The 27,915-nt window shown below is 40.1% G+C and overlaps 1 protein-coding gene and 1 non-coding gene across 3 annotated transcripts in view; one reads left to right on the top strand and one right to left on the bottom strand.

Annotated features, from left to right (window-relative positions):
* RBM17 (RNA binding motif protein 17) overlaps positions 1-25,429 on the bottom strand; it is a 45,313-nt gene extending 19,884 nt beyond the window's left edge. For both annotated transcript variants that reach the window (XM_019738237.3, XM_019738239.3), the window contains exons 1-10: positions 25,287-25,429; positions 17,948-18,085; positions 12,891-13,007; positions 10,077-10,243; positions 9,075-9,172; positions 6,108-6,164; positions 4,770-4,911; positions 2,609-2,760; positions 1,581-1,654; positions 982-1,080 (exon numbers count right to left, since the gene is read on the bottom strand). In XM_019738237.3, the coding sequence (XP_019593796.1) occupies positions 982-1,080; positions 1,581-1,654; positions 2,609-2,760; positions 4,770-4,911; positions 6,108-6,164; positions 9,075-9,172; positions 10,077-10,243; positions 12,891-13,007; positions 17,948-18,070 (1,029 nt within the window). In that variant the 5' untranslated portion in view covers positions 18,071-18,085; positions 25,287-25,429. The remainder of the gene's footprint in view (positions 1-981; positions 1,081-1,580; positions 1,655-2,608; positions 2,761-4,769; positions 4,912-6,107; positions 6,165-9,074; positions 9,173-10,076; positions 10,244-12,890; positions 13,008-17,947; positions 18,086-25,286) is intronic.
* A 2,120-nt stretch (positions 25,430-27,549) lies between these two features.
* Positions 27,550-27,713, top strand: LOC141570254 (U1 spliceosomal RNA). Its single transcript, XR_012494261.1, has one exon. It is a non-coding gene; the product is annotated as a U1 spliceosomal RNA (small nuclear RNA).
* The last annotated feature ends 202 nt before the right edge of the window (positions 27,714-27,915 follow it).

The raw sequence follows: 27,915 nt of genomic DNA, 5'->3' as shown, positions 1-27,915 counted from the left end.
TATTCCAATTATCATCATATACGAACAGTAGTGGTCAAATACCAAGGAAATAAGTATAATTTGTCATCAGAATTTGTTGAACATCTGTTTATGATGGGCAGGGTGTTCGGTGCTGGGAACACACAGCTAAGCAGAGCAGTCCGGCCTTGGAGGCCCTGGGCCAGCTGGCACCCAAACAAGTAATTATGTGCTCAACAACAGCGACATGATACAGAAGAGAAGCAGAAGTGAGAGCAGAAATTTAAGATAAAAAGATCTGTTTTCTGTCTCTCATAATAGGTTAAATCCCTTTCTTGTGCTTTCTAAGCCCTGCACAACACAGCCCCATTCCATCGGTGTAAGTACGTCTCCTGCTAATCCCCACCATGCCAACCACTTCGTTCTGCAGCCCTCCTCAGTCTCCCAGAAGCTGCGACCCTAATCGGAATATCCTTTTTGTCCTACCAAGTCCTACACATTGATTTCAAAGCTCAGCGCCCATCTGATATTGTTCACAAAGCCTCTATTTGTTTTGCTGCTCTAACCCTTTTCTCAACTCCTGTACTTAGTCAATACTACTGAGTGTAGCAATATTCTCTTTTACACGTGGTTTGTTTTGTTGTTTCAATTGAACACAACATCCCAAATGCTCTCGATACAGTACTGGATGTGTGGCAGGTACTAAGTGCACACTTGTCAAATGAATAAACCTTTCCAAAGGCATGTTCCAGTAACTAAACTATAATCGAAGTCTTTAATCACCAAATGAAACCTCAATCCTAAAGTGAAATTTTTATTTCTTCTCCAAATAAAATTTGAAGTCCTTCTTGTCTTTGTTTAAAATTGTTATAACTGAGTAAGAGAAGTGTAACTAACCAACAGCACCTTACATAGTGTGACAATGTTTCTTAGAGCACAGCATACCCTGTCTCTATTTATAGAAAATGTTTTGTAATCTCTCAATTATAATAGGTTACAAACATCAAAAGAAAACCCTCTTACTTCAAATATCACACATTTTCCAACTTTGCCGTATTTTTCACACTCTTCCTTGGTTTCAACTTCCAAGTCTTCATCTACCTCTCCTGCACCAACCATGTTCTATAAACAAAAATAAATTCAAGTATCAAATGTAATTTACAAATACATGACACCGATGTGTGAATTTCATGGCTGTAAATGTTCTCCATCCCAAATGACACAATGAAAATTTTCATCCCTGTAATACCCAAAAGTTGGTATTTCTTAAAATAAATAAAAACATGCATTAAGTTTCATAAAGAGTTATAAGAGCAATTATGCAAGTATCAAAATGCATACTTGTAAACTAAGCTTAACTTCTAACAATTTCAAATATTTTAAAGTAATGAATCACGGTAGTCTTAAATGTTATAGTTAGCAGAGAAACATTCGTGAAAAAGGACTCTAAAATCAGTCTTATGTGGAATCTATCCAAAAGTATTATTTGCAAAAGTATTATTTTCACGTTTCTTTACCCGTCATGGTATCAGTGGGGTTGAAAGCATGCAGGCATAGGTTAAGGTGGAGTGACACACAAAAATGAAGGTAGGCAAACAGGGTTTCTTCCTTCTGCTTCTTACCCTTAGTAGGACCACTTTAGTAGGACACTTAAGTATTTCAGTTAATGGATTTGAATCTGACTTCTTGGATGCATCTGCAAGAAAACAAATCATTAGATGTGGATGCTGTAGAGTGCTGAGTCCGAGCTACAATGAATAATTTAATTTCATTAGCAACCCCCTTATGCCCCAGAGTCATCTATAAGCATCTATGCAAATCAGTCTCTGAGCAAAAAATATAGCCTTTTCTGTGATGGAAGCATTGCTTTCCTTTGGTACAGGTTTTCACCCATAATTTCTGGAACGTTTTTGCTTTCCTGGTTATCACCTGAAAGTTTTGCTTAGTTCACTTCCTAAAAGGTTGACAGAGCACACCAATCACAAACTTTACAGGTGCAAGTCTTGGCTGGGGCAGTGGCTGAAGGTCACTAGCCCAATGCAACACGCAGCTCACTGGCCAGCCACTGGCTGACTAATTTCAGATCCTCCCACAAATCGGGGGGACTCTAGGTGGACTAGTTGCTTCTTAAAGCTGTGTGTTGACAGGGCTGCCAGAAATGTTTTCTTCTTCTGTCAGGAAAGGGAGTTCAGCTAAGCTGACTCAAAGTGAACTCAACCCTCCTGCTTAAAATGCTAAGACATGTTTGCCTCATTCCGATATGTCCTCTGTACAGAACAGACTGTGATAATCAAATGAAAATAAAACACCAAGTTCACATCATCTACCTCTAAGAACCCTTCCAGGATGGAAATACAGCAGACATAACCATGGACATACTGTATGTGGCTGTGTCTTTCTTGTTATAAAAACATAACTACGATCATGTCAATTTAATACAGTTCTTTGCCTAGTAGAAGTAGGTGTGAAATTATTTTCTTGAATACTGTTCATCTTCTGCCAAAGCCTCTCATTGTCTTTTTCTCCTATGGCCTTCCTGTCCCTACATCTGTTCTGAACAAATAAAGAGGAGCCACAGCCCAGAACTGGAGCACATCACCAACAGGAAGTCTCTGATTCTGTTCAAGAGAGGGCTCCTGGGAAGACCCACCTTTCTCAATGGCCTCGCCCACAATGATCTTGCCTCCTCGCTTGCTCGTCTTCTCCACTGACAACGCCGTGCTCAGCCCCTGCTCGTGCTTCCCAAGACCCTGGCCTTCCCGGAAGCCGTACTTCTGCATGATTTTATGTGCTACTGTGCCACTGGGGGGAGGAAAAAAGGAAGATCTCTTACATCTGAAGTCATCAGCTATGGCATAACAGGACTTTACCAGCACAATCTCCTTCTGGGAAGCAGAGTAGAAATCCCACAAGCCTTTGATGAGGTCACAGTTAATTAACAATGGGTCATTAGGTGGGCGCTGTGGGAATGTTCAGGATGAAGAAACACAAAAAGCTAATGCTGAAACCCTGGACACACTGAGATTATCTTTAAGGCAAGGGAAATATTAGTTTCCCTAATGAAATTTCCCCAGTACCCGTTAGAAAACATTAGACTTGTGTGTTTCAACATCTGCATCGTTATATAGCTCATGACCAGTTTATTTAAAAGTGTGTCTGTCAAAACAAAAGTATGGAGTTTCATAACGAAGGTGATTGCATTTTTCTAAATAGTAGAGTATCCAATGACAGACTTTATAAATAGAGAGCTCTGAGAAGTCCTCTATTTAATAGGTAGGAAAAGAAAGAAACTGAGGCCCAGATTAGCCGACTGGCTTAAGGACGACCAGAAAAAAAGCAAGACATAGCACTTAATGGCAGAACTGAAAGTGGAACCCACAACTCTTGATTCTCAGTCCCCTGTTCTTTCTCTAACACCATAAGCCTTCAAACTGCACCAGGAGGGGCCTCACAGGTCTTAAGGGTGCCCGCCAGCAACCACTGAGGGCTTGCACCACAAAACCCTGCTGATTCAACTAGCATTGCACCTACATTACTTCATGTATGCAAGGCCCTTAAAAAGTTCACTTGAACAAGCTATTCTAGGGCTACAAAGCCTGAAAACTGGTCAACTGCATCACACTGCATCTTTCTTAGGCATGACTTAAAAGACTGAATCCCTATTTAATAGAGGAGTCAGCAAAAAGTCAATTTTTATCATGAGCAGAAAAAAAATAACAGCTTCACGTCTGTGTACCCCCTCGAGCACACACGCTAGGGCAGCTCAGCAACCCTTTCTGCATTGATGGGAACGTTCTCCCCGCCCTGCCCAATGCCGCAGCTGCCAGCCTTGTGCGGCCACGAGCACATAGAGGAGACCAGCATGGCGGAAGTGCATTTGAAGTTACAGTCATTTTAAATTAACTTAATAGCCACCTGTGGCTGGTAGCTACTACAGAGAACAGCCCAGGTCTGGCAGATGGATACCACAGTCAGAAACTCAAAATCCTCTCTGGGTGCATGAACCACAGCCACCTACTCCAACTCTTAACCAGTCAGTGACCTTTCGAGGGCTCCAAGAATCAAAGCACAGGGATACAGGCGAGGGCAGACTGTGTGATGACGAGGGCCCAGCATCTGTCACAGCCAGTATGCTCTTAAAGGCCACAGAACAAAGGCCATAGCGTTATCTGATAGTCGCTCATAGCATGAAATCAACAGTAAATGACACGACACCCTGTTAAACAACATGCACGCCAACTCCAGTGAGGATTAAAAAACAATTCCATAAGCCCCATCTGAAAATCAACCTTAAAAGTGATTTTGACGTGTAGGCAAACAAATTTCTAATTATAGTTTGAATGACTAAGAGTTTTTAGACCAAAGGTAGAGAACCATGACCTTGAAGCAAATGGCTAATTTTATCCAGAAAAAAAGATGTTGTTCACCCTTTGGACCTAGTGTAAGTCTGGTCCATCTGAGCCATTTTACTTACAAATATTATGAAAATAAGTGCAAGTAATTATCAGAAACTACCGCTACCTGTAGAGTATGTTCATCGTCTCAATCATTCCCAACTTATATTAGAAGGCTTTACGTTTTGCACAAAACACACAGCACTGTGCTGGAACACCTTGCATGTGGGGCCCCCCCCACCCCCCAGCACGGACTCTCAGGAAGGACGCTATGACTGAACACACCAAGCCCCTCCCCACAAGCCCAAGAACACCCTCATGTTCCAACCAGCTGCATCTACGGGAAGGGCAGCCACCAGATCACCCTTAGTCTTGCCCTTCTGACACCTGCTGAGAGGACAGCACTAGGCCCATTACCCCATGTTGGCAAGGAAGGAGTTGCCAGGTCCCGTCGGAGATCTGGGTCTGTCCTGTTCCTCATACACTGGGGGAGGAATAGCAGCTTTGGAAGACTGGGAGCGAGGTCTTGAATCCTCTTCATAAGGAAATTCTCGGGGTACTGTTGGATGAAAACAAAACAGGTTTACCAAAAGATAAAAAAATTCTGAACTGCACTCATATACATCAGTTGTCTTGAACTAATTTAACTGACATTTTTGGTTTATCACGAGTGAGAAAGCCAATTTGATAGCCTCTACGTGACTTTTTTTAAATCACAGAGGTAGAACACTTTTTCTGACTCTAGCTTGTTCCAGCTGTTTCTATCTCCTCCAATGTCCTTTTTACATCGTACTGAAATGTTACCTACTACAAGTGTTCTTAAATGACAATTTTTGCCTGAATCCTTAAGATTCTTTTTATGTTCCAGGTAGATCTAATTGAACTCTCTTTTGATTCCCATAGCATCTTGTGGACCTGTCTTAAGACTAATCCTACTAGTTCACTAGCCTGGCACGGAATAAAGAAAGGTCTTTGAGGTTATGGACCATATTATATACCAGAGCAGTGATTTTCAACCCGAGCTACCCAGTAGAATCAACAAGAAAGCTTTAAAAATATCCAGATGTGTAAGCCTCACTCCCAGAGGGTATATGGTTTATCAGGTGCTTTTTAATACCTGTTGAGCTGTTTATGTAACAACAGGTTATTAAAAAGCACCTGGGATGATTACATTTTCTTGGGATACTTTAGGCATGGTCCAATCCAGGACAGGAAAATGACCTAGATGAGATATAAAAGTTCAATTCCAACCCCAAATTTCTAGAATAGCTCACTGGGAGAAGAAACAGTGGGTGGGCATGTTTCAGCAATATGCGTAAATGAACACAACCTGTGCACTGAAATAGAAACTAACGGCAGAAAAATCTAATCAAAGAAGGCACTGCCACCTTGTGGAAGGCCATGGATTTAACAGCCTCTAAGCCCTGAAGACAAATTGTTAAACCGAGGAGCTACTATTTGTTTTAACCTAACTCCAAATATGAAATGCTGGCGAAGGCCAAAAAATTTTTCAAAAAGCATCTCACTGTATAAAAATGCAGGCCTCGGAGCCTGGTACAAAAAATCCCCGAGTACAAGGTGGAAGGGAGCAGCGGCCTCTGGACTCACACTGGGCCCTTGGATTGGAGCCAGAGCACGGGCTTTGGGGCCACTTTCCTTTACACTCAGGAAACCTGGCTGATGGAAGCTAAGATTGCCCACGACTGGGTTAAAGATCTGTATCAGAATAAAAAAGGGGAAGAAGCAGATACATACACTCTTTGTCTTTCTCTACAAGAGAAGTAGGTGGTGCGATGGCAGCTCCGCCCATACCTGCAAAAACAAATTCCACTGGTTAGAGACACTGCAGACATCAGACTCCCAAGGACTGTGACACTCGCCATTCGTCGCACCCTCCCCCACTTTCCCCTGTCAGAGAAGGAAAGAAATAAAAGACCTGCTACTTCATCTCTCCTGCTAACATCTAAAGAATTCAGTATCTGAATTTAGGATTGAAAATACAGAAACCCGACAAAACCCAGAAAACAAAATTATGTTTTTCATAGCAGGCATTCAAGAGCCCCGGAATGTAGTTAATAAAGGCATTTTAAGGCGAAAGAACACAACCGAGAGAACCAGCAGTTACTTAAAAAACAGTAACATAAGTATTTACTGACACATTACCCACCAGGCTCTTTCATACACGTTATCTCAGTTAGGCTTAACAAAACTCTGCAGTCGGTACTACTGTTTCCATTTTTCAGAGGAGAGAATGATCCCAGGAGAGTTAATGGGCAGAGAGAATAAAACGGGGCTCCCTGTGATGCCCACACTATAGCACACTCATTTCCAGGATGCAAACCCCTGGAACTAAACACCTGTTTGGAACTGTGGGTCTTCTGGTTCCTACAGAATTGATTCTGGGTTGTCACCACTCCCGCTCACGTAGACACAAACAAACCAAAATGACTCCATTTGTTATCTGACAACCAGAGGGAGAACATGAATGGAGAGCCTAAGGAATTTTTCATTAGGAATAAACCCTCACGTGGGTATTATAACTTAATCACCAACGAGACAGTCCAAAAAAATAATAAAATGTAAACAACAACAACAAAAAACTGATGCAAAATCATTGCTGCACCAGCATGAAATGTTTCACAAAAGGTATCCCTTGAAAGGCGCTACACATGTGTCATGATTAACAGGCCTGGACTAGACAAAACACTTGAGAAACAGGAATAAAACTTTCTTACATTTCTTTTGAAATAGCTCCCGTTATCATTTTTTAATCTTGTCACTAAGACCAAAGTGATTATTGATTGATTCTGAAAAGATTAGCTCTAATGAGTTCAGTATAAAAAACTCAGGGTGATTACTGAAAATCTGCTACTAGTCAGGTTAAAATATAAACAGCTGTTTGTTAACAGCAGTACACACAGTGGATATAATGCCATTATTTCCCTAATATTCGATTGTATAGCTCCTGCTAATGTTCAAGAAAATAAATGGCCTTCACATAGAAGGCACACTTCCTTACAAAAAAGGCAGTCCATTTGTAAGCTGAAATGATCAGACCAACAAATATTCAACCTATATATTGGATTCTAAAACAATAAAAACCAAGCATTTGTTGATTAATGAGATAGTGGACATGAAATGTGTAAGATAATGCCTGACACACAGAGCACATGCAAATGTTAATTCTACTCTCCAGCAGGTAAACAATGTAGTATCTGAAATTCAGCACGTACTAAGTATTCTTTTTCTACTGAGATATAACTGACATATAACACTAGTTTCAGGGGTATAAAATAATGATTCAGTATTCGCATATGCTGTGAAATGATCACCACAGTAAGTCGAGTTAACATCTGTCACCACATATATTTACAAAATATTTTTTCTTAAAGTGACGAGGACTTTTTGGATCTACTCTCTTAGGTCATTAACTATAGTCACCACGCTGTACATTAGAGCCCCAGGATTACTTATTTTATAACTGGAAGTCTGTACCTTTTGACCTTCATCCATTTCTCTTACCCCTGACCCCCCGCCTCTAGCCACCACCAATCTGTTCTCTGTATCCATGAGCTCGGTTTTTTTTTGTTGTTCTTGCATAATAAGTATTCCATAAATACATTTCATTTATATCTGCACTAGAAGATTAAGAATTCTAAAGTATTATAGACTCACTTCTTTCCCCTCAACTAGTATTTTTAAATTTAAATTAAACCCTAAATCAGCCTTGGCTATTCACTTGGAAAGACCAGGCTTGACAAACTGCTCGTCATAGGAGTTCGTGTGTGGAAATGTAGTCCAGCTTCCTAGCCTTCTTCTTAGGTCTTACGCTGAGGATGGCCACAGAATAATGAGGCTTCTCAGGCAAATGAAGGTCTTGGAGAAGATGAACAGTGGACCTGTATTTTATAAAGCATGTCTTCCCTCTGTGCCTCAGATGTGTCACTCTTAACAATGGGATAACCACAGAGCCCACTGAGCTGCTGTGTGGCATAAAGGAGACAATCTACGGAGGTGCTTAGAACAGCACCTTGTGTCTAGCAGACAAGGAGAGGATTTAAAACTTTCACTTAAATCTGTTTGTCAACCCAACTGGTCAACTAAATCAAGGAAATCCCAGCAGTCAAAACAATGACGAAGCTAAAATAAGGAGCCTTCTATCCTCTCAAGAATGAACACCACTTAACTACCAGTGATCACTAAAGACTTCACTCTAACACAACGACAACTGTAGAGCTGGAAGGGGCCTTACGAAGAAACTGGGTCAAATCCTGGTCTTCCTGCTCTCAGATGACACTGAAAAAAAAACACCAAAAAAAACCCACAATGTCCCAGGAAGCTAAGTGATTTCCTCAAATTCATGCATGTTAGTGGCAAATGTTCTGGAAACGAGTACCTTGACTCTCCGCTCAGGGCATAACAGAGATGCAGCTGGACACAAACAACAGGTGAGTGTGGCTGAGCTGCAAGTAAGAAAAGTGTGTGCGCGCCTTTCAAAGTGCGCTCAAAAGTATCCACTTGATGTAAGTGGGTGGGAAGCTCCAAGGAGAATATATGAGAAAACACAATGTAAATGAAAGGTGTATGCAAATGTGGATTGCTGGGATTCCAGAAAGAAAATTACCTCTATCAATGTCAAGTGCACTATTTATCAAATTGAGTATGAAAAACAATAGTGGAACTGCACCGTGTTTGAAACACAGTATAATGTCCATGCCTTACTTCTTTTCCTCCTCTCTCGCTCATAATCTTCATCTTCATCGGAGTCTGGATCTGGTCGCCTTGAAAACCCACTAGCTTCATGTCTGTCCTTACGCCTCCTGTGATAATAAAGGCAGCAAATGTTGATCACAGATGAAACAAGTTAGAGATGTGAACCCAAGGACGTCACTGTGACTTTCTCTTGGCTAGAAAATATCCAGATCTTCCCTTTCACGCTAAACTATTAATAGGAGGGGTATGTGTGTAAACAACTGGTTGAAGACTAAAGCAGGAAAAGTGTGAGAAGTGAGAAAAATCCAGAAGATAAACAAAACACAATTTAATAGGTATATGAGTGTAAGTAGTAACAAAAGTTTCCTTGGTATTTATCTCTTTCAATTTTAAAGCATACCAACACAGGTAATAATTTAATAATTTTGATTCTCTAGAACATGTCTTCACTTCATGAAATGATTCAATAAATAATAAGAATACATTAATATTTTATAAACTAACAATACTTGATATTTTTAAAAGAAAAAATACAAACAAATCCTTGTTACCCACATTTTTAAAAAACAAATAGTGCTCGCTTTGGCAGCACATATACTAAAAAACAAATAAAAGATGCATTATAAGTTTAAAAAATTCTGTCTGGTTCAAAAATCATTAAAGAATAATAATTTTTAAAAAAATTTAAAAAAGAATTTATGATTCTAGTAGAGTCAGAGCACAGGGGAAAAATCTACTATTCTACATCAGGATTCTAAGTTACTTTTCTAACAACTCACCCAAAATGTATACTTTAAATTTTCTGTGTCTATACATGAAATTTGTGCTAGAGTTTGTTTTCTAGAGATACAACAGCTACAAATTCTTAAAAACAATTGGATTCCTTCTGATGACTGTTCAGATCAACCGTGAGAACTAACTTGAGCCTTACAGATGGCACTGAAGTTCATTCATTAGCATTCTAATGAGTATTTCAAACATAAACACCCCCAAATCCAAATGAAGCCTTACTTTTCTCTCTCTTCTATTTCCTTCTGTCTTTCCAGCTCCCGCTGTCTCTGTCGTTCTTCTCTTTGGCGCTTCACTACTTTCTCATAATCATTAGGAAACATAGGATCATATTCATCAGCTAAGGGAATCAAGACTTCTCCCGCAGAAAACCCACTGGGTACAGGATCCTGAGGAAGGTGAAAATGCCAAAGTTAAGTGCCATCCTCATGTCTTCAAATTTTTTTCACAGAATTAAGGTCAAAGAATCTGAGGGTTGGAAGGAGCCTTGATGACCATCTCCTTTGTTTTATAGATGAGGGAACAATATCTAAAGACGTTTAGTGACTAGAAATGGCCACACCCCTCGTGAGGTGACAGCAGAACCATGACAAAGAACTCAGTTTAGTATTAATTCCAAAATACCCTATGGCATTTTCCTGAAATTCCTAAACAAGCTGTTAGCCACCTAAAATTTTAAGTGATACATTTGACATTTATAGTAAAAAACGAATACCTCTGGTTTTTTTTGTATCGGTGAAAACTTCAAAACCAAACAACCCACAAATAACACAATCATTCCTGTGGTCATTTAATAGAAAAACTTTAGATTCTGACTACATGCAGAGACATGTAATATTAAGACTTAAAAACGCAAACACCATCCTCGTGGGGTTTTTGAAATCCTCTGGAATACACCCCCCTTCCCAGGTAGGCTGCATTTCACGTGCTGAGTCTGGCACATGTGGATATAATTCCCTTCACACTGTCACTCATTTTTTTAAGGTCCACTAAGATCAGGTTCAGATGATACCATTTTGCATCTCTCTTCTATACATTTAGAAACTGGGGCTACTCCTCGAGAGGAAACAGGTAGTCATAACAAAGAAACCAGAAAAACAAAAGGCAGACAGACTACAAGCAACTAGGAGACACGGGTTAGAAATGGGGTGTTCCCCTAGGTTGATGGTCGTGACCTCTACGTGGATCTGGGAAGCCCTGATCTACTGCATGGTCTAGCTTTCCCAAAAGTCCATACTTTCTTCCTCCACATTTTCTCAGCGTAACTCTTCCTTATTGTCTGTACAGGTAAGAGGCCTTGGCTGCTGGCTGGTCTCCACAGGCGTCTTTAGACATGCAGAGGTTAGGACTGGTGTCCTTGGGTGCCCACTCTGCAGCTCCTTCAGGAGGTACACTGCCCACACTAGCAAAGGCAGGAAGGCTGTTTGGAAAATGTGCTTTGTATCTGAACCTCAAACTGATGTGATAAGGAGAGTGCATGTTCAACATCCACAGCTCTAAATCCAACAACTTCTATATTACACTGTTCCATCTGATATTTTTTGCATTGTGAAACAAACACTTCATCGTTTCCTTATAACTAAAAACCAGGAAACACTAGGATTCGATGAATAAAATAAATTAGAAAAATAACTGTAATCACCTCCCTGGCCCTGTCACTGGCAAATTTATACAAATCTATTTAACACACCCAAAGGGTAGTTATGAACTTGTACTCATATAAAAGACATTTTAAAAATGCAAAGGCACATGAACAAGATTTCCTTTTAGTTATTATTAAGACAGGAGAGGGACTAATAACCAGCCACTCAACTTATATAATGCTATTATCACAAAGTTTCTGAGACAACAAATTGTCAATATGAGAGTTAATTCTTTGTCATTTCAAAATTTGAAAGTAAACTTTTACTGCATAAGCCCTGCTAAGTTTAACAATGAGCCATCTTCTCTAAATGCTATAAAAAATAAAAGTTTGTTCGATTAAAAATTATTTTAAAAAAATACCCCAATACTGGGGAAGGTGGGTAAAATTAAAATAGTCATATATTTATATGTAGGTGCGATTGTATACTCACACAACTGCTAGAAACAAGCTGGCACTAAAAAAAACTGGCACCTCAGGAAATCTAAGAAAATAACTACATGCATACAGAGTTCTCTGTAGAAATGTATGTTCGAGTGCTATTTATAATGCCGACACAAAAGCAGATCTAGATGGTTCCATGCTTAGGGGATGCTTGTGTAAATTATGATGCATTCACTTGATGGGAACATTTTACAATTAAAAATTGATAATGACAATAATGTTGCAAAGATTTTGTAGGGTATCCGATGGACACTTGTCCCATTAGGGAGACCACCTCAGGGATGATGTAGATGCCTGATCACTGCACTGTACACCTGAAGCTGAACAATAATCAATGTCAACTACAATTTGATATATACATATAGTTACAAGAAGCGGAGTACAGCATTAGGAATAGAGACGGTGGAAATGTAATGGCTGTGTGCGATGTCAGAGGGGTAGTGGATGGGGTAGGGGTGTTATCAGTGTGTGAGGGATATAAATGATAAAGGTCTAACTATTAAAAAATTGATTATGAAAACTATAGAACAAAAAGGACCACGCTTATTAAATCTTGGGGCAGCAATATTACAGGTTCTGGAGTTAATACACAATAAAGGAAGACGAACCAGTTTTTGAGTCAATGTAGTGAGAAAAAGTAGACAATTTACGGGGAAAAAATGTGAAATGGCTATGAACCCCCCCAAAAACCCCTCCACTGAGGGTGCCTGTCCCTTCTGACAGAGCATCACACAGGAGGAGTGTCAGCTCCTCCAACCAAGAAATTCTATCACGAGCTTCAGCTGTGCTCTGTCTGCCTCAGGATGGACGCAGTGGGGGAGCACGCAGATTCCAACGCATGACAGTGGAAAGACCTCAAAGGCCTACCGAAGAGGCCGTGATCAGAATGACACGCATAACGTAAGACACACAGAGGGCAGGAAAGCCTTCGGGGTCAGAGGGGGGCTTACCTTGAGGCCGGCTGCTGCGTGTGGCGGGGTGTCCACAATCTGCCGGTCGTCTGAAGAGCCACCTCGCTTGAGGTCGATTACTGGGGCAAGAACTGTACTCTGTTTTGTCCTCTGGCTCTAAAATCATTGACACACAAGAAAGCTGTACTAAAGCTTGAAATTAAAATTCATACTATTTGTAACAAAGAAAGTTTTTTGTTTTTTTTTTGGTCTCTTATAACAAACCTTTCAGATATGTGAAAACCCTAATCTTAAAACAAACTTTTAATTCAATTATTACTACAACCACATACTAGTTTCATTAGCCTTTTTTTTTTACAATACAAATTTCCTCCATTTTGTGAAAGATTTATGGTAAACTCGGTCACTTTATTTAAATTTCCATGTGAAATTAGCTCTGCCCTGGCTCTTCCCTTTGACCAGGAGGGTAAGTCTGTAACAGCATACTGCATGTGGACTACTGTGGATCTTTCACAAGGAATGGGTGTTTTTATATCCTGGGCAAAAGATACTTGTGGATTAGGGTCCCCCACACCTCCTCAGTAGAATATAAAATCCTGCCCAACCTCTTTTACTATGAACCTACAGAAAAAATTTTTTTTAAGATAACAATGATCATATACCATCAACCACTGAATATTTTATCATATTTGCTTTACCCTACACCTGTATTTAATGCTCAACATTTGAAATAAAGTTGAAGACACCAGAACACTTTATCCTTCATCTCCTAAAATTATGGACATTATCTTACAACCACAAAATACTATTACCACACCTAATAAAATCAAATAAATCCCTGTATCATTGCCTATACAATTCATGTTCAGATTTTTCAAGCTGTCTCCAAAATATCTTTTAAATAGCCGATTTTATTTTGAACCAGGATTCTACCAAAGTTCTGCAATACATTTGGTTTCTTTAAGTCTCTTGATTTAGGTCCCTTTCCCTGCTGTCATCGTCGTCGTCATCATCATCATCAGCAGTATCATCACCTTTGTCTCCTTCCCTTTTTTTCTCTGACACTGTCTTATAAAATGCTGTACATTCTAGATCTGCCTCATTACTTCCTGGTGGTTTCGTTTTACTTATTCCTCTATGCCCTGCAATTCTTGAAAAGTGAGTTAAACCCTGATTATATTAGTGCCTTGGAAGGGGTGGGGGTCCACGGCTAGAATACAGCGCAGGGGAGGTGGTGTGCTTCACCCTGCATCACTCCAGCAGGCACACAGTAATGCCAAGCGTGACCAGGTGGGTACAGTGGTGACCACTTGATCTTCTATACAGTTAGTTTCTCCCACTTTGCAACTTAAAGTGTTAACATTTTCATTATCACTGGAAAAGGCTCAAAATAAGTCACCATCCCTCTTGAATTTAACAGTATTTATTATTATTAAACTTACTAATATTAAATAATATTACTATTTTAAACAAATTTAATCCAATCATTAAATATACAATTCACAAGGTGTATACCAAAGTTTAAGATAATGGAGGGGAGCCAGCCTGGTGGCTCAGGCGGTTACAGCTCCATGCTCCTAACTCCTAAGGCTGCCGGTTCGATTCCCACATGGGCCAGCGGGCTCTCAACCACAAGGCTGCCAGTTCAACTCCTCGAGTCCCGCAAGGGATGGTGGGCCGTGCCCCCTGCAACTAAAATTGAACACGGCACCTTGAGTTGAGCTGCCACTGAGCTCCCGGATGGCTCAGTTAGTTGGAGCACATCCTCTCAACCACAAAGTTGCTGGTTCGACTCCCACAAGGGATAGTGGGCTGTACCCCCTGCAACTAGCAATGGCAACTGGACCTGGAGCTGAGCTGCGCCCTCCACAACTAAGACTGAAGGACAACAACTTGAAGCTGAACGGCACCCTCCACAACTAAGATTGAAAGGACAACAACTTGACTTGGAAAAAAGGCCTGGAAGTACACACTGTTCCCCAATAAAGCAATAAAGTCCTGTTCCTCTTCCCCAATATATATTTTAAAAAAATGAAAAAATAAAAAATAAAGCATGGTCCTGGGAGACAGTGGATTGGGTAAACCCATCCTCTGTAAAAAAAAAAAAAAAAAAAAAAAAACACAAAGGAAAAAAAAGATAATGGAGGGAATTATCAAAATCGTGTATTTTTCTATTCAATATATGTATTTTAAATGAGATACAGATGAAACCACAGCTCCATCTTTTAATTGTAGGTAATGGTTTCTCTACCAAATACCTTTACAGATTTGTTTAGGCCAACCTGGTAATGAGTAATTAATTAGTAAATTAAACAGCCTTAGAGGCTCAATGAAATGTATCTTCATTTTCTTTCAAGAAAAACACATTAAGTTCACATATAATAGCAATCTCAAAAGATGTTAGAAAGTTGGCAGAAATTATTTCACAAGTAACTTTTTACTTTGACCAGTTGAAAAAAAGCTATTTGAAATCTCAACCAATTTCCTAGTAGCTGAAATTAATATATTTGGATAAGAGAAAAGATAATAAATAAGCATAAAGAGATTGAAGCAGGTACTGGAGGATGTCTAAGAGCCACGATTTCATAGAAAAACCTAATTCCTTGCTTATCAGCACCCAACTCATTACTTTTCATGTGAGTAAAATAATGGTACAGAAAACCAGTACATGATTCATAAATTTTATTTGACTTTTTAGTATATTTATTTTTTGGAAGGATCTATTTTCTCAATTGTATTTTATATACGCTGGGTTTTAACCTATAGTTTATAATTAGGCAACAGCTGGATAGAGAAAGTGATCCTGAAGTACACCGGACAGAAATAAACAAATTATTTATGATTTTAAAAAATTGGCAAGTAATCCATGAAGCTGACAATTTAAAAACTGGTAATAAAGAATTATCCCAAACAGCTTTTAATCTGTATATCTCTAGAATACTTTGACTTCTGCCTTTTTAAAAAAAAATTATTTCTATACTATACATTTGTAGACTTCTACCCATTTTCTTCTGTTTTAATTTTATTGGGGAATATTGGGGAACAGTGTGTTTCTCCAGGGCCCATCAGCTCCAAGTCGTTGTCCTTCAGTCTAGTTGTGGAGGGCGCAGCTCAGCGCCAAGTCCAGTCGCCATTTTCAATCTTTCGTTTGGGGTGCAGCCCACCATCCCATGCGGGAATTGAACCGGCAACCTTGTTGAGAGCTCGCGCTCTAACCAACTGAGCCATTCGGTCGCCCCGACTTCTGCTTTTCTATTTTGTTTTGTTATCTTCCACTGAACTAAGATTGCCCACTAATTATGTGCACCTAATGTCTAATTGAGTTTATGTTATTAAACATAAGAATTGCTCCTTGGAGCCAGTCATTTTATAAAAGTGAAGATTAGGCCTCTAACAATAAAATAATCAAAAAAAAAAAAAAAAAAAAAAAGGAATAAAATACATGAAATACTATTGACATTGGAATATAAAACCGTATTTATAAACCTTATGTGCAAATAAAGTTACATGAAACTCACAAGGATTTAAAAAAATTAAACAAATTTTTAAATGTTAAAAGGAAAAACAAGAAGTTTTGCTAATAATCTTCCTTTCATGGGGGGGATGAAAGCTTGTTTTTAAAAAGGACAAAATTCTCTTTAAAAAGAAAACCTGGCATAAAAAATTTTCAACTTAGTAATGATGAATATGAAAAAGATAAAACCTCTAATCAACAGAACTGACAAAACTAATTTAAATTTCAGGACAGTATTGGTATCCTAAACCTAAAACTCACGATATTGACTCATTCGAAGGTAAGGACGTCAATGTAAGTGTCTACTGATGATGTAGTAAAGAGAAAGGAAAATAATTCCAACTTAAAAAACCATTTATTATGGAAAATGTCAAACATAAAATTACAGAGAACAGATGAAAGAATTCTTAAGTCTCTATCACCCAGCTTGTCTACCACCTCGTGGCCAGTCCTGTTTCATGTACATCCCTATCTCCCCTGCCCCAGACTGGATTATTTGAAAGGAAACCCCAGAAATCACATCATTTTATCAGTCAATACTTCCCTATGTATCTCCAAAGCAGTGTTTTCAACTTCTTTTTCATTATAGCCTCCCTCCTCCACTAACCTTTTAATACATTTTTCTCCATCCATAAAATTTTAATACCACAAGATACACTACACCGGGGGTGCCAAACAAATGTGTGCACGTGACTTGTATTCATCTATTGTTACTGGTGTACGAGTATATTGAGTATTACAATTTTCCTAGTGTTTTCCTTGCTTAAAATGTGTATACATTTTTTTGGCACCCTCTGTATATCTGTTTGTGTTTTTATGTATATTTGTGCTTTATACATAAAAAGAGCAAGATTTTTTTCACCCCTTAGCCCCAATATTCACCCCTTTGGGAGGATATAGCCTCCACTGGGGATACATGCTCTAAAACATAAGGGCCCTTAAAACAGGAAGTGCACCACACTACCATTCTCATTCCTGCGAGCATTCAGCAGTAACATTTTACTATCGGATATCCAGTGGACAGCTATATTTTTAATGTTTTACATGTTGTAGGATTTCCATGATGATGCCAATGCCCGACCTGTCTACAACAGGGACAAAAACGATGACCAGGGACTACGTACGTCTGACAGTCACAACCAAGCATGCATGTTATTAGAGCTTAGTAATTACTGCACAGCTTCCCACCTACAACTAACAGCAGGAATGCTCCCCAAAGTGCAGACTCCCGGGGCCCCAGCCCAGAGCCAGAATTCACCAGCACATCAGGAATATGGCTACGGAAGCACCATTTTAACCAGATCTTCAGTCAATCTTAGACATACTGAAGTTTGAAAACTGGTATCACTGCTGGAAACTGAGCACTGCCGGTCTTCACTGGAATCCCTGAAATAGTTCTACGCACAGGAGTCAGGAGAAGAAAATGACCTTAAGCTCCTTACTCCTCTTTACTCAAAACCTCTCTCTCCGTAAATGTTTAACCCTACATGGTCAATAAAAAGGCAGAGGAGTTCGCTAAAATCACATCACTTATAACCGAAGGCGGAACCTGCTTCTGCTTCACCCCGCGGGCTTATCTTACCTTTGCTTGAGTGAGAGCTGCCTTCTTCACCTGAAGCTGAGACTGCAGAAGTTTGAAGTTTTTGGACCAGCCTTCCGTTTTTGAGTCACTGGTCTCCACTCCCAGGTCGTCATACAGGGACATCTTTTCAGTTTAATGCTGAAAGGCAATGGGGGAGGTGAAAGAATGCAAAATATAGTAAAGATTTCAAATCTTTTCGTGTTAAAATAACTCAGTGTTATGGAATTTTAAAGGTAAAACGTATTTGAAGAGACCCCCGAGCTGGAATCTTCAGCGACAGAAACTGTGTGCCACCACCAATCAGCACCCTTGCTAATACATGGGGCATCCATGTACTATTTTTTAAATAAACCCCTAGGATGAACTTTCCTATCTATAAGATCACGTGGTCAAGTAATTCGTGAGTGAAACTGCTCTGCTCTATAGCATATAACAAGCTACAGATGGAAGTTCTAGATTCAGAATATTATTAATTATATATATCCAATTTTTAAAAATTCTATTTTGTCTCAACAGCAAAAAACAGAAACCTTACAAAAAACACCAATTACTAGGTTCATTTAGCATGATTAGCTACTCTTTTATAAAAAAAAAAATTTAAACATATGCCTAGAAATTAAAAAACAAAACAGAAATGACCTCATAGATGCTGTTATTTTATGATCGCTTGTAGAGGGAAGAGTGCAAGGTTAGATCTTAAATATCCTGACTTCCTATCCTACCAAGTAGAAACTGGTAATTTTTAATGACGTTGGTTACAAGAGACAATCAACCATCTCCATATGAACGACTGACACATAATGTCCCCGCAGAATAGAGGCGTACAAGACAACAGTAGTTACCACTTACGAAGCCTTATCTGGCCAGAGCCCTGGCAAATGCAGGATCCGCTGTAGACCCCGAGCACTTGGCTACAGACGGGGAACGGTCTTCAGGAGACAGATGTGCCCAAGGTCATGGTGGGAAGACCCATCTCAAAGCCAGTCAGGTGAACTTCACAGCCCATACTAGACAAGCCTATGGCCACCTTTAAAAAACCTCAACATTCTGAAACCCACAACACGGTCCACTTCTCAAAATAAGAAATCAATCTTTCTCATAGGTGTCAAGAAAAAAAAAAAAAAGATTGAAATCCCTAAATTGCAAATAAATGCTTAGCACAGGTAGCTTCTGATTTATGGGCACATTCCCAAAGTCTGTGAGGTCCTAGGCCCAGACAGCATTTTGCCACAGACACCGTGTTATACAAACCCTGTTCCGCCTGGGTCTGTGTTTGAGGAAGGGAAGGTGAGACAGGCAAGAAGGAAAATATTTAATTTCCCCCCAAGGTTACCTCTGACTCGGCAAAAACTTCTCTCTGGTGTATGCTTGCTTCTCCCCTCTTCTATGACTGGTGTTCTAAGACCCTGCGGCCCCAACACCTTGGCAGGCCTTGGTTCCATGTTGTGTGGCGTGAGGGGGATGGGGGGAATACCAACCTTACTCCCTCAGAATAACTGCTCTCATTTTGAGCAACATAGCTCTCTACCTGGGAGTCAGTGCCCCACTAAGCTGTTGCTGCTTCTTAGTATTTGAACCCTCAAATTACCTAAAAGCCCTCCATTTTGATTTCTACATGAAAAGCCCCAAAGTAGCACAGAAGCAGGGCCCAGGGTACTGGTGGCTGATTGCTCCAATGAATGACTTAAAAATCGAGGCATGCCTACAGGTTCTCCTCCTCATTAAGGCTTCTTTGATAAATCACCCACTTAGCTGACAGCACAGACAGAATTTCCTAGAGAGTGTATCCAACAGGGAAATACCCACTGCCGTCTGTGCCAGACAAAGTGAACATTTTATTCAAGAACTTGGCAATACCTCGTCACGGTAAGCTTGAGTCACTGAAACCAAATGAAGAAAAAGTAATGAACTCCATTTCTTAACTACGTATGGCCGAAATACAACCATATCTCCAGACTTTTATACACGGGGCATGCCCCTAGGGTCTACTTCAGAACCTACTTTAATCCACGCTGTTGTAAACTCCTTGAAAACCTAGGTCTAGTTGGTGGAGTTCACTGTTCTATCCCCAGACTGAGATCAATATCCGTCCCAGAGCTGAAATAGGAAGTTAGGCCAACTGCACAGTTAATTCGCTATTTGCAAACCCCTCCCAATCTATCTTTTCAGAGTTTTCTGGCCAACTACGACTTTGGCCAGAAGGAAGACCTCTGCACCAAAGAGCTTCAGCAGCTTTCATGTACTTTTCTCCCAGCCTACCTGGTATTCAAAACTAATCGTTCTGATCTAAATTAAAATTTAGATACTTTAAACTTTAAATTTAACCTGAAAAACTCAGAGCAACAGCAAGAAAAACAATGCTGAATATCCAGCTTAATATTGTGCTTCTCAAAAAAAACTACTTCAGAAGTGACCACGCATCTCTCATCTAACCTAATTTGTTGAGCCCTCTTCATCCAATTGGTCACCAAATTAAAATCTAGTAAAAACTATGGGTTCATTTGTTCTTTATTCTTATAAAGCCAAGGGAAGACGAACACATTCTACGAAATTACAAACATAAATTATCAAAATTTGGTTGTAACCCAAACTCTACTTTATTTCTCCCAGTATCTCTTCATAAGGAACTTGAGAACTTCATCAAAGAAGGTATTTACAAATGTTAGAGCCCATGGAAGTGGGTTAACCAAATGCCCACTAAACTCTGAAAAGATTAGCTTATTCATTTTTGCATCTCCAGTTTCGGGCAGAGAGTAGGCATTCAATATACATTTGCTGAAACATTCATCACCAAATAAAGTCTATTTGGCCACGTAAATCAGCAGTGCAACGACACAGACAATGCCCACGAGTTCCACGAGATACTTGAAGAGCAGGCAATGGGTTCTGAGATGGATGGTGGTAGTGGTCGCACTGTGTGTACTCAATGCCACCGTGCCGTGCACTTACACACGGTGAAAATGGCAAATTCTATGTGATACATATTTTACCACAATAATAATTGTAAAAAAGAACAGGTAAAAGGGAAGGGAGAAGCAGCACTGGGAGATGGGTGTGAGGTGACAGGCTGCTGTTTAACTCTCGTACACCTCCCTACCCAGAAGAGGAAACTCACTGGGATATTTTCCCAAATTTAGGGGTGAAAAAAAAAAAATCAAGCTGTGTAGAGGATCTCTGCCTCCACCAGAGTTCTTTCATCGAAGAATCCAACATTTAACAAGGATTCCAGGGCTGAATGAATGTGGTTTCATGAGACCATACTTCCTCTGATTCCATTTCTAAATTGAAAATGGTTTGTTGACAGTTCCATTTCTTTTGCTTCCATCTGAAAGCTTCAGAAATCATGACTTCTGTTCTCAAAACCTTCAAAAACACACTTTAAATATTAGAAACTGACGTCATCTTATCATCACCTGCGAGTTTTCTGTAGCAAAGTGCTTGTAAGTCAGATTTCTGCATCAGAATAAATGCAGATGAGCTTTCTTCACTTTTCTCCTTTTCATCGAATTTGAACTTCACAGGACTGCATTAGTCACAGCAACGACACATTCATCATCCACCCTCGCACGTGTGGCCTGCTGTTAATTAACCTCTGCAACGGTACATGCACCAGTGACTTCGCGACCCAGAACAAGAGACAGGATTTGGCCGAGAACCCACACTCAACCCATGCGACCCACCCACCCCCACCCCTTCAAGTGATCTCCCCGGCCCAGGGTAAGCAGCAACCCGAACGCCATTCTCATTAATCCTTTGTTTTCCTCTTTTTATATAACTTTATTTACATAGCTTTATTGCATCTATTCCTTAAAAGGTGTGTATATTCTTATTTTGGCTGTTTTAAGCAGTGATGAACATACCCGTCGATTCATTCCCTCTCCACTGCTACCGCAGAAATGACACAAGTGCACTGACAAGGCCAGGATCTGAACTGAATTCACGCTGAGATGTTTCTTAGATGATACAACTCATTTATTTCATGAAGTCTTGTGTCATGTAATAAAAAGTAGCACTTTCTAACATTGGATATACCTTAAGAAGCCAAGATCAAATGCAAATACAAACAGCTGATTTTTGTAACTTAAAATACCTATTTACTTTTTTATTGTAACACCACCTTTTGATCAACACATCTTTCATGTACTAAGGGTGCCAAAAAAATGTATACACATGACTTGTGTTCATTTTTTGTTATTGGTATATATTGAGTACGCAACCTGACAACTGAGTTTGCAAATGTGATGCAGTGATGTTGCTGACCTTTTTTGGTGTCACAGGGATTATTCATTAGGCATTTGTACCAAGTGGATAAAAGTTGACTATTTGGAAGTGCTGAAAAGGCTGAGTGAAAAAGTTAGAAGACTTCAACCTTTCGGCCACAATTCATGGCTCTTGCATCACGACAATGCACCAGCTCACACGGCACTGTCTGTGAGGGAGTTTTTAGCCAGTAAACAAATAACTGCATTGGAACACCCTCCCTACTCACCTGATCTGGCCCCCAGTGACTTCTTTCTTTACCTGAAGACAAAGGAAATATTGAAAGGAAGACATTTTGATGACACTCAGGACATCAAGGGTAATATAACGATAGCTCTGATGACCATTCCAGAAAAAGAGTTCCAAAATTGCTCTGAAGGGTGGACTAGGCACTGGTGTCGGTGCATAGCTTCCCAAGGGGAGTGCTTCGAAGGCGACCGTAATGATATTCAGCAATGAGGTGTGTAGCACTTTTTCTAGGATGAGTTCACAAACTTAACTGTCAGACCTGTATTATAATTTTAATAGATTTTCCTTTGTTACAATGTGTATACTTTTTTTTGGCACCCTCTGTATGCTCCACTTAAGAAGAAACACAGTGAACATGGTTCTGGCAGAAAAACGATGATGTTTCAAGAGTCCACCTACGATGGCACAGTATTTTTTTTCAACACGGGCAGAAATAGAACATGGAAAAAGTCTTCTCAGAAGTATCCCACCTACTCATCTTTCAAGTGCGTCTTTGAAGCCTTTGGTGCCTACTGCCCCGACGTAAAACTAGCTCCAATTTGTTTCCCCTGAACACACTTGGATCAGAGCAACTTTTACATATTATGCTCCCTATCGGTTGACACATCTGTCTCCCATAAGCCCTAAAGGTAAGGGCTGTTTTTGTCTTCTTTGTATCTTTAGCTTAGCACCATGCTTGGAACATTGTAAGCACTTTATATTTTCTAAATGTATCTGTGAATGGATGGAAAATTTTAACGTATCCACTTAAACCCCATTATTATGAAACAATAAGATCTGCAGAGATGCCCTTTAAGAACATAACTTATAAGTGGGATTCGCTAGAAGTATGGTTAATTTTAAACAATATACTATTATTAATGGGAGAAAAAAATACTACAACCCTACAACTAATCATGAGTCACGGTCTGAGTTCGGAGCACCTGAAGAAGCAAGTTTGGTAAGAAGAGACCTTCTTATCACTAAATAAGTATTCATGCACCATAAAATGGAAATGAAGCTTACGGACGAGGGGAAGTATATATGGACAGAAAGGAACAGGAAGGAAACTAAGGGGCAGTGGAACTTGGTGTCCACAAAAAATATAGGTAATAAAAGGTATCTGCCTCATGTATAAGATTTATGACTTTTTAAAGAATTAAAAAATCTTTTCCCTCACCTCTGACACTCTTGCCATAGTTTATAGTATTTCCATCCATTCTCACAGACTCTATTATTACCAAAACACCATCAGCTGGAGTGTATTCCAAAGTCCACACTCACCTGTAATTTAGGTGTATAAAGAACATCCTTCATTGTTTACTATTATGAAAGACTTGAGGGACTATTAACTCTGGATCGTTTGTTCCCTGAAGGTAATTTAAAACAAACCAGGTAAGAAATGCACTTCATAAAGCTACATCTGGGGATGCACAACAATTCTCCCCAATTCTTAATTTCCCTAAGGGCTATCTTTAGTGACCACAGAACTGCACAATCAGAATAGCTCTTCACTGTTAACACTTCTTTTACACCATGTTTGTCTGTGTCACAATCTACTTTCTCTAAACTACACAGCATGCAGCACATTCGTTGATAAAATTCGAAAAATGAAACACCCTCCGCTTGTTACCCCACAGTTCCTGAATTTCCTTATTATAGTCAAAATGTCTGTGGCCTTTCTCCCATAAAAACGTGGCAACTTTTTTTTGCTGCCACAAAAGGATGAGTTGCATCCTTTAAAAAGTCTACCTGCTGCTGGGAGATACGGTCCTCATCCACCTGCATACATGCCAAATTTTGCCCTTATTCAGAATATTTTCCATCCATATCCCTGGTTCTAGCAATAAGTACCCTCAAGGGCTCTCATTAACTGACTAATCAAAAAACCTTCCTGATCTGACCTGACTACCTCTCCTGAACCTCTTGCCCTTCCTTACCTGCGGATTCCAGAATGCACTATGGTTCTTCACGTCGGCTACCTTTACACTTCTTTCCTCTGCAGGGAACCTTTCCCCCAACTTGCACGTCTAACAATACACCTCCGAGACTCGGTTATAAGCATCACTCCCTCTTGGAAGCCTTTCCAGACCATCCTCTAAGTCCCTCGGATCAACCCAGGCAGGGGTTTTTAGGACTGTCTCCCTAGAGGCAAAACTCTTGAGGGCAGGGACAGAATCTTATTTATCTTGTATATGCTGTTCCTAACTCACAGTCTGGGCGAGAAGAGATGCTCCAAAAAAAAAAAAAAAGGTCGATGACTGGATGCCATGGCTGAAAACACCGCTTTAAAAGGACAAGAACTGGGGAGTCAGGTCCTCCTTCGCCTGTCAGGTAAACCCCTCGTCTTTGTGAGACAATCAACAGCTGAACTTCTGCGGTCCGGAAAGGACACAGCTTCTTTCCTCTCCACTCCCTGGGCCTGGGAGGAGCGCAAGCTGCTAGGCCACAGGTGACAGGCCTGGCTACCGGGCTTTAGGAACCGAGCAACTTTTTCAAAACACGACCAAGAGGGGAGAGAAACACGTTCTCGGGTCCAAAAGAAACAGGAGCAGACAGACGAGAAAAAGGAAGACTGAGAAGTAGAGAGGAAGAGTTCGAGGCCCCGATGACCCGAGGCAAATAAAGGAAAGTGGCGGCGGGGTGCGAAGGCAAACAGGTCGGGTCTCCGGGGCCGGGGGCCCGCATGGCGTCCGACGGGCCGGCGGCTCCGGGGCCGGCCCGACACCTCCCGGCCCCATGGCGGCGCGGCCTAAAGCCACGGCCTCGCGTCCAAAGCCCCCCGGGGATGCGCTCCCGCCCTGACTCCCCACCACGCCGCCCGGCCCGCGCCCCTCGGGGCGCCACTTACCCGGCCCGCCAGGCCGACTCTCCCCATGAGCCGCGGCGGCGCTCCAGGGCCAAGGCACCGCGGGAAGGGCGCGCTGGGCGCACTCGGCGTAAGCCTGTGACGGTCGGTCCCGCAGCCGGCGCCAACCCCTACGCCGAGTCCGCAGGGCGCGCGCCGGCGCGGGGTCAAGGAGCGCGTGCGGCCGGGAGAGAGACTCGCCTGAGCTGCAGTCGCCTCGCCCCGGTGCCCCCTGCCGCCTGGAGGACCGCATTGCACGCATCTCCCCTCTGCCCGTGTTTCTCTTTCGCCAAGAGGTGTCGCAGTGGGGCAATTTGTGAAATTTCAGAATCTTAGGAGAGCCCGGCAGAGACCCCAGATGGTGAGAAAGAAAAATGGTCCAAGGCTGCAAAGATGTCTTTGGCAGCCAACTGCATTCTAATAGGAAAGAGGGAAAGAATCCTACCTAGGTCTTCGTTCTCATTCATTCAAAACCATTCATATATATGCACAAAGCTGAAAATAAATCACCATAGGTGAGATGAATGGGAAAATTGCTGCAAAAGAAATGGAAAAAACACCGACGTAAGTGTATGATTAAGGAAACAGTAGATACGGAGTTTAGGATTATGTAAGTGTTAAAGCCTCACAATTTAAAGATGAAATAACAAGGGCTGCCGGTTGGCTCAGTTGGTTAAAGCACAGTGCTCATAACACCCAGGTTGCAGGTGCGATTCCCACATGGACCAGTGAGCTGAGCCCTCCACAACTAGATTGAAAACAAATACTTGACTTGACCCTGATGAGTCCTGGAAAAACACAGTGTTTCCCAATATTCCCCCATAATAATTTTAAAAACCCCACAATATAACAAAAGTTGGGAGAAAAAGTGAAAATGCGATTTTATGTAAATATGATTTTCATATCTATAATTGGGGGTAAAAATATTTCAAGCTGATAAATCAAATAGTAGAGATTTAAGTATACATCTTAGTACAAAGGAGCATACTAAGAAAGAATATAAGCAACTAAAATTTGGTGATTAAGAAAAAGGAGAAAAGAAAGAAATATAGTAAGGAGCCAATAGACAATCTAAAGAAATAGATGATTAAGGACATCGTGTAATATTAAAATTATTGTGGTAACCCAGAACAAAAATAAAAATCTTTCAAATAATCAAAACACATACACACAACTACAACACATCAAACAAAAGCACATAGTGAGATATTTGAAAAAGTTACAAAACAGAAAGCATAACAAAACAATATGACAGAACTAAGATCAAATTTGAATAAATGTAAATGAGCTAAACTTAACTATTTAAAAATAATACAACTTCAGATTGGAGCACAAAGCATAAGACAACTGGTTGTGGTGTATACAAGAAAATATATAAAATAGAGGGATTCTGAAAGTTTAAAAATATAAGAACAGAAAAGCTATACCAGGAATAAGCAAACATAAAGAAATCAGGACCACAAACTTACGATTACATGGTTGATTTCACAGTAGAAAGCATTCAAGGAGAGTAAGAAAGGCATTTTATAATCATAAAAGTTACAATTCACAATGAAGAAAAAAATAGATATATCTACTCATATGCATTGAATAACACAATTTCATTATTCATAGCAAATATTATAGGAGATATAAAGAGAATGAATAGACAGAAATAATTAGTATAGTCCTTGCCAGCTTAAGGGCACAGAGGTAAATGAGAACAGAGAAGACCTAAAAATATAATTAATTTGGTAGATCTAATATATCAAACTCTGTACCCTAACACAAGATTACATCTTTTTAAGTGTCCTTGGAACATTCACAACAACTGGCCATATCTTAAGCCACAGATGAAATCTTAATATATTCCAATAAGTAGAACCATATGAATAATCTTACCTGATCACAATTCAATAAAACTAGAAATTATGACAAAACAGAAAATAAAATATTCTTACTCCTTGGAAGTTTTTAAGTGCTTAGATAAAATTTGGATCAAAAAGGAAAACAGAAAGCAAAATAGGTAATACTTAGAAAAGTATGAAAATGATATATCTGGACCCAAGCAATTTTGCTAAAATAGTACCACGAGGAAAATTCATGGTTTTAATGATTGTATTAATTAAAAATTTAGAATAAACTAAATAAAATAAGCACCCATGTAAAAAGTTAGAAATAGAACAGGATAAACCTTCGAAAAGCAGAGGATATAATTAATAGAAATAAAAGCCTAAAATGATGGTGCATAAAACAGAAAAATACAGAAGTAAAAAAATAAATTCAGATACTTACCTGGCAGGGGAGATACCATGATCACGAAGGTGGTTTTCCCAGGGCGAGGCTTATCCATTGCACTCCAGATGTGCTGACCCCTGCAATTTCCCCAAATGTGGGAAACTCGACTGCATAATTTGTGGTAGTGGGGGACTGCGTTCGCGCTCTCCCCTGTTTTAATTTTTTAAAGTTAAAATAAATAAATAAATAAATAAATAAATAAATAAATAAATAAATAAATAAATTCAGGAGCTGATTCTTTGAAAATAAATAGGTAAGCTGTTAACTAAACAAGAAAAAGGGGAGAAAGCACAACTATACAAATACAGAATAAGGGAAATGAACTCCAGATGCGAGGAAATTAAAATTATCTTAA

Source organism: Rhinolophus sinicus, chromosome 1 (assembly GCF_057876585.1).
Source record: "Rhinolophus sinicus isolate RSI-liver-muscle chromosome 1, RSI-T2T, whole genome shotgun sequence".
Taxonomy (NCBI): Eukaryota; Metazoa; Chordata; class Mammalia; order Chiroptera; family Rhinolophidae; genus Rhinolophus; species Rhinolophus sinicus.
Note: the sequence above shows the minus strand (reverse complement) of the source record. Positions and strands in the feature narration are given on the sequence as shown.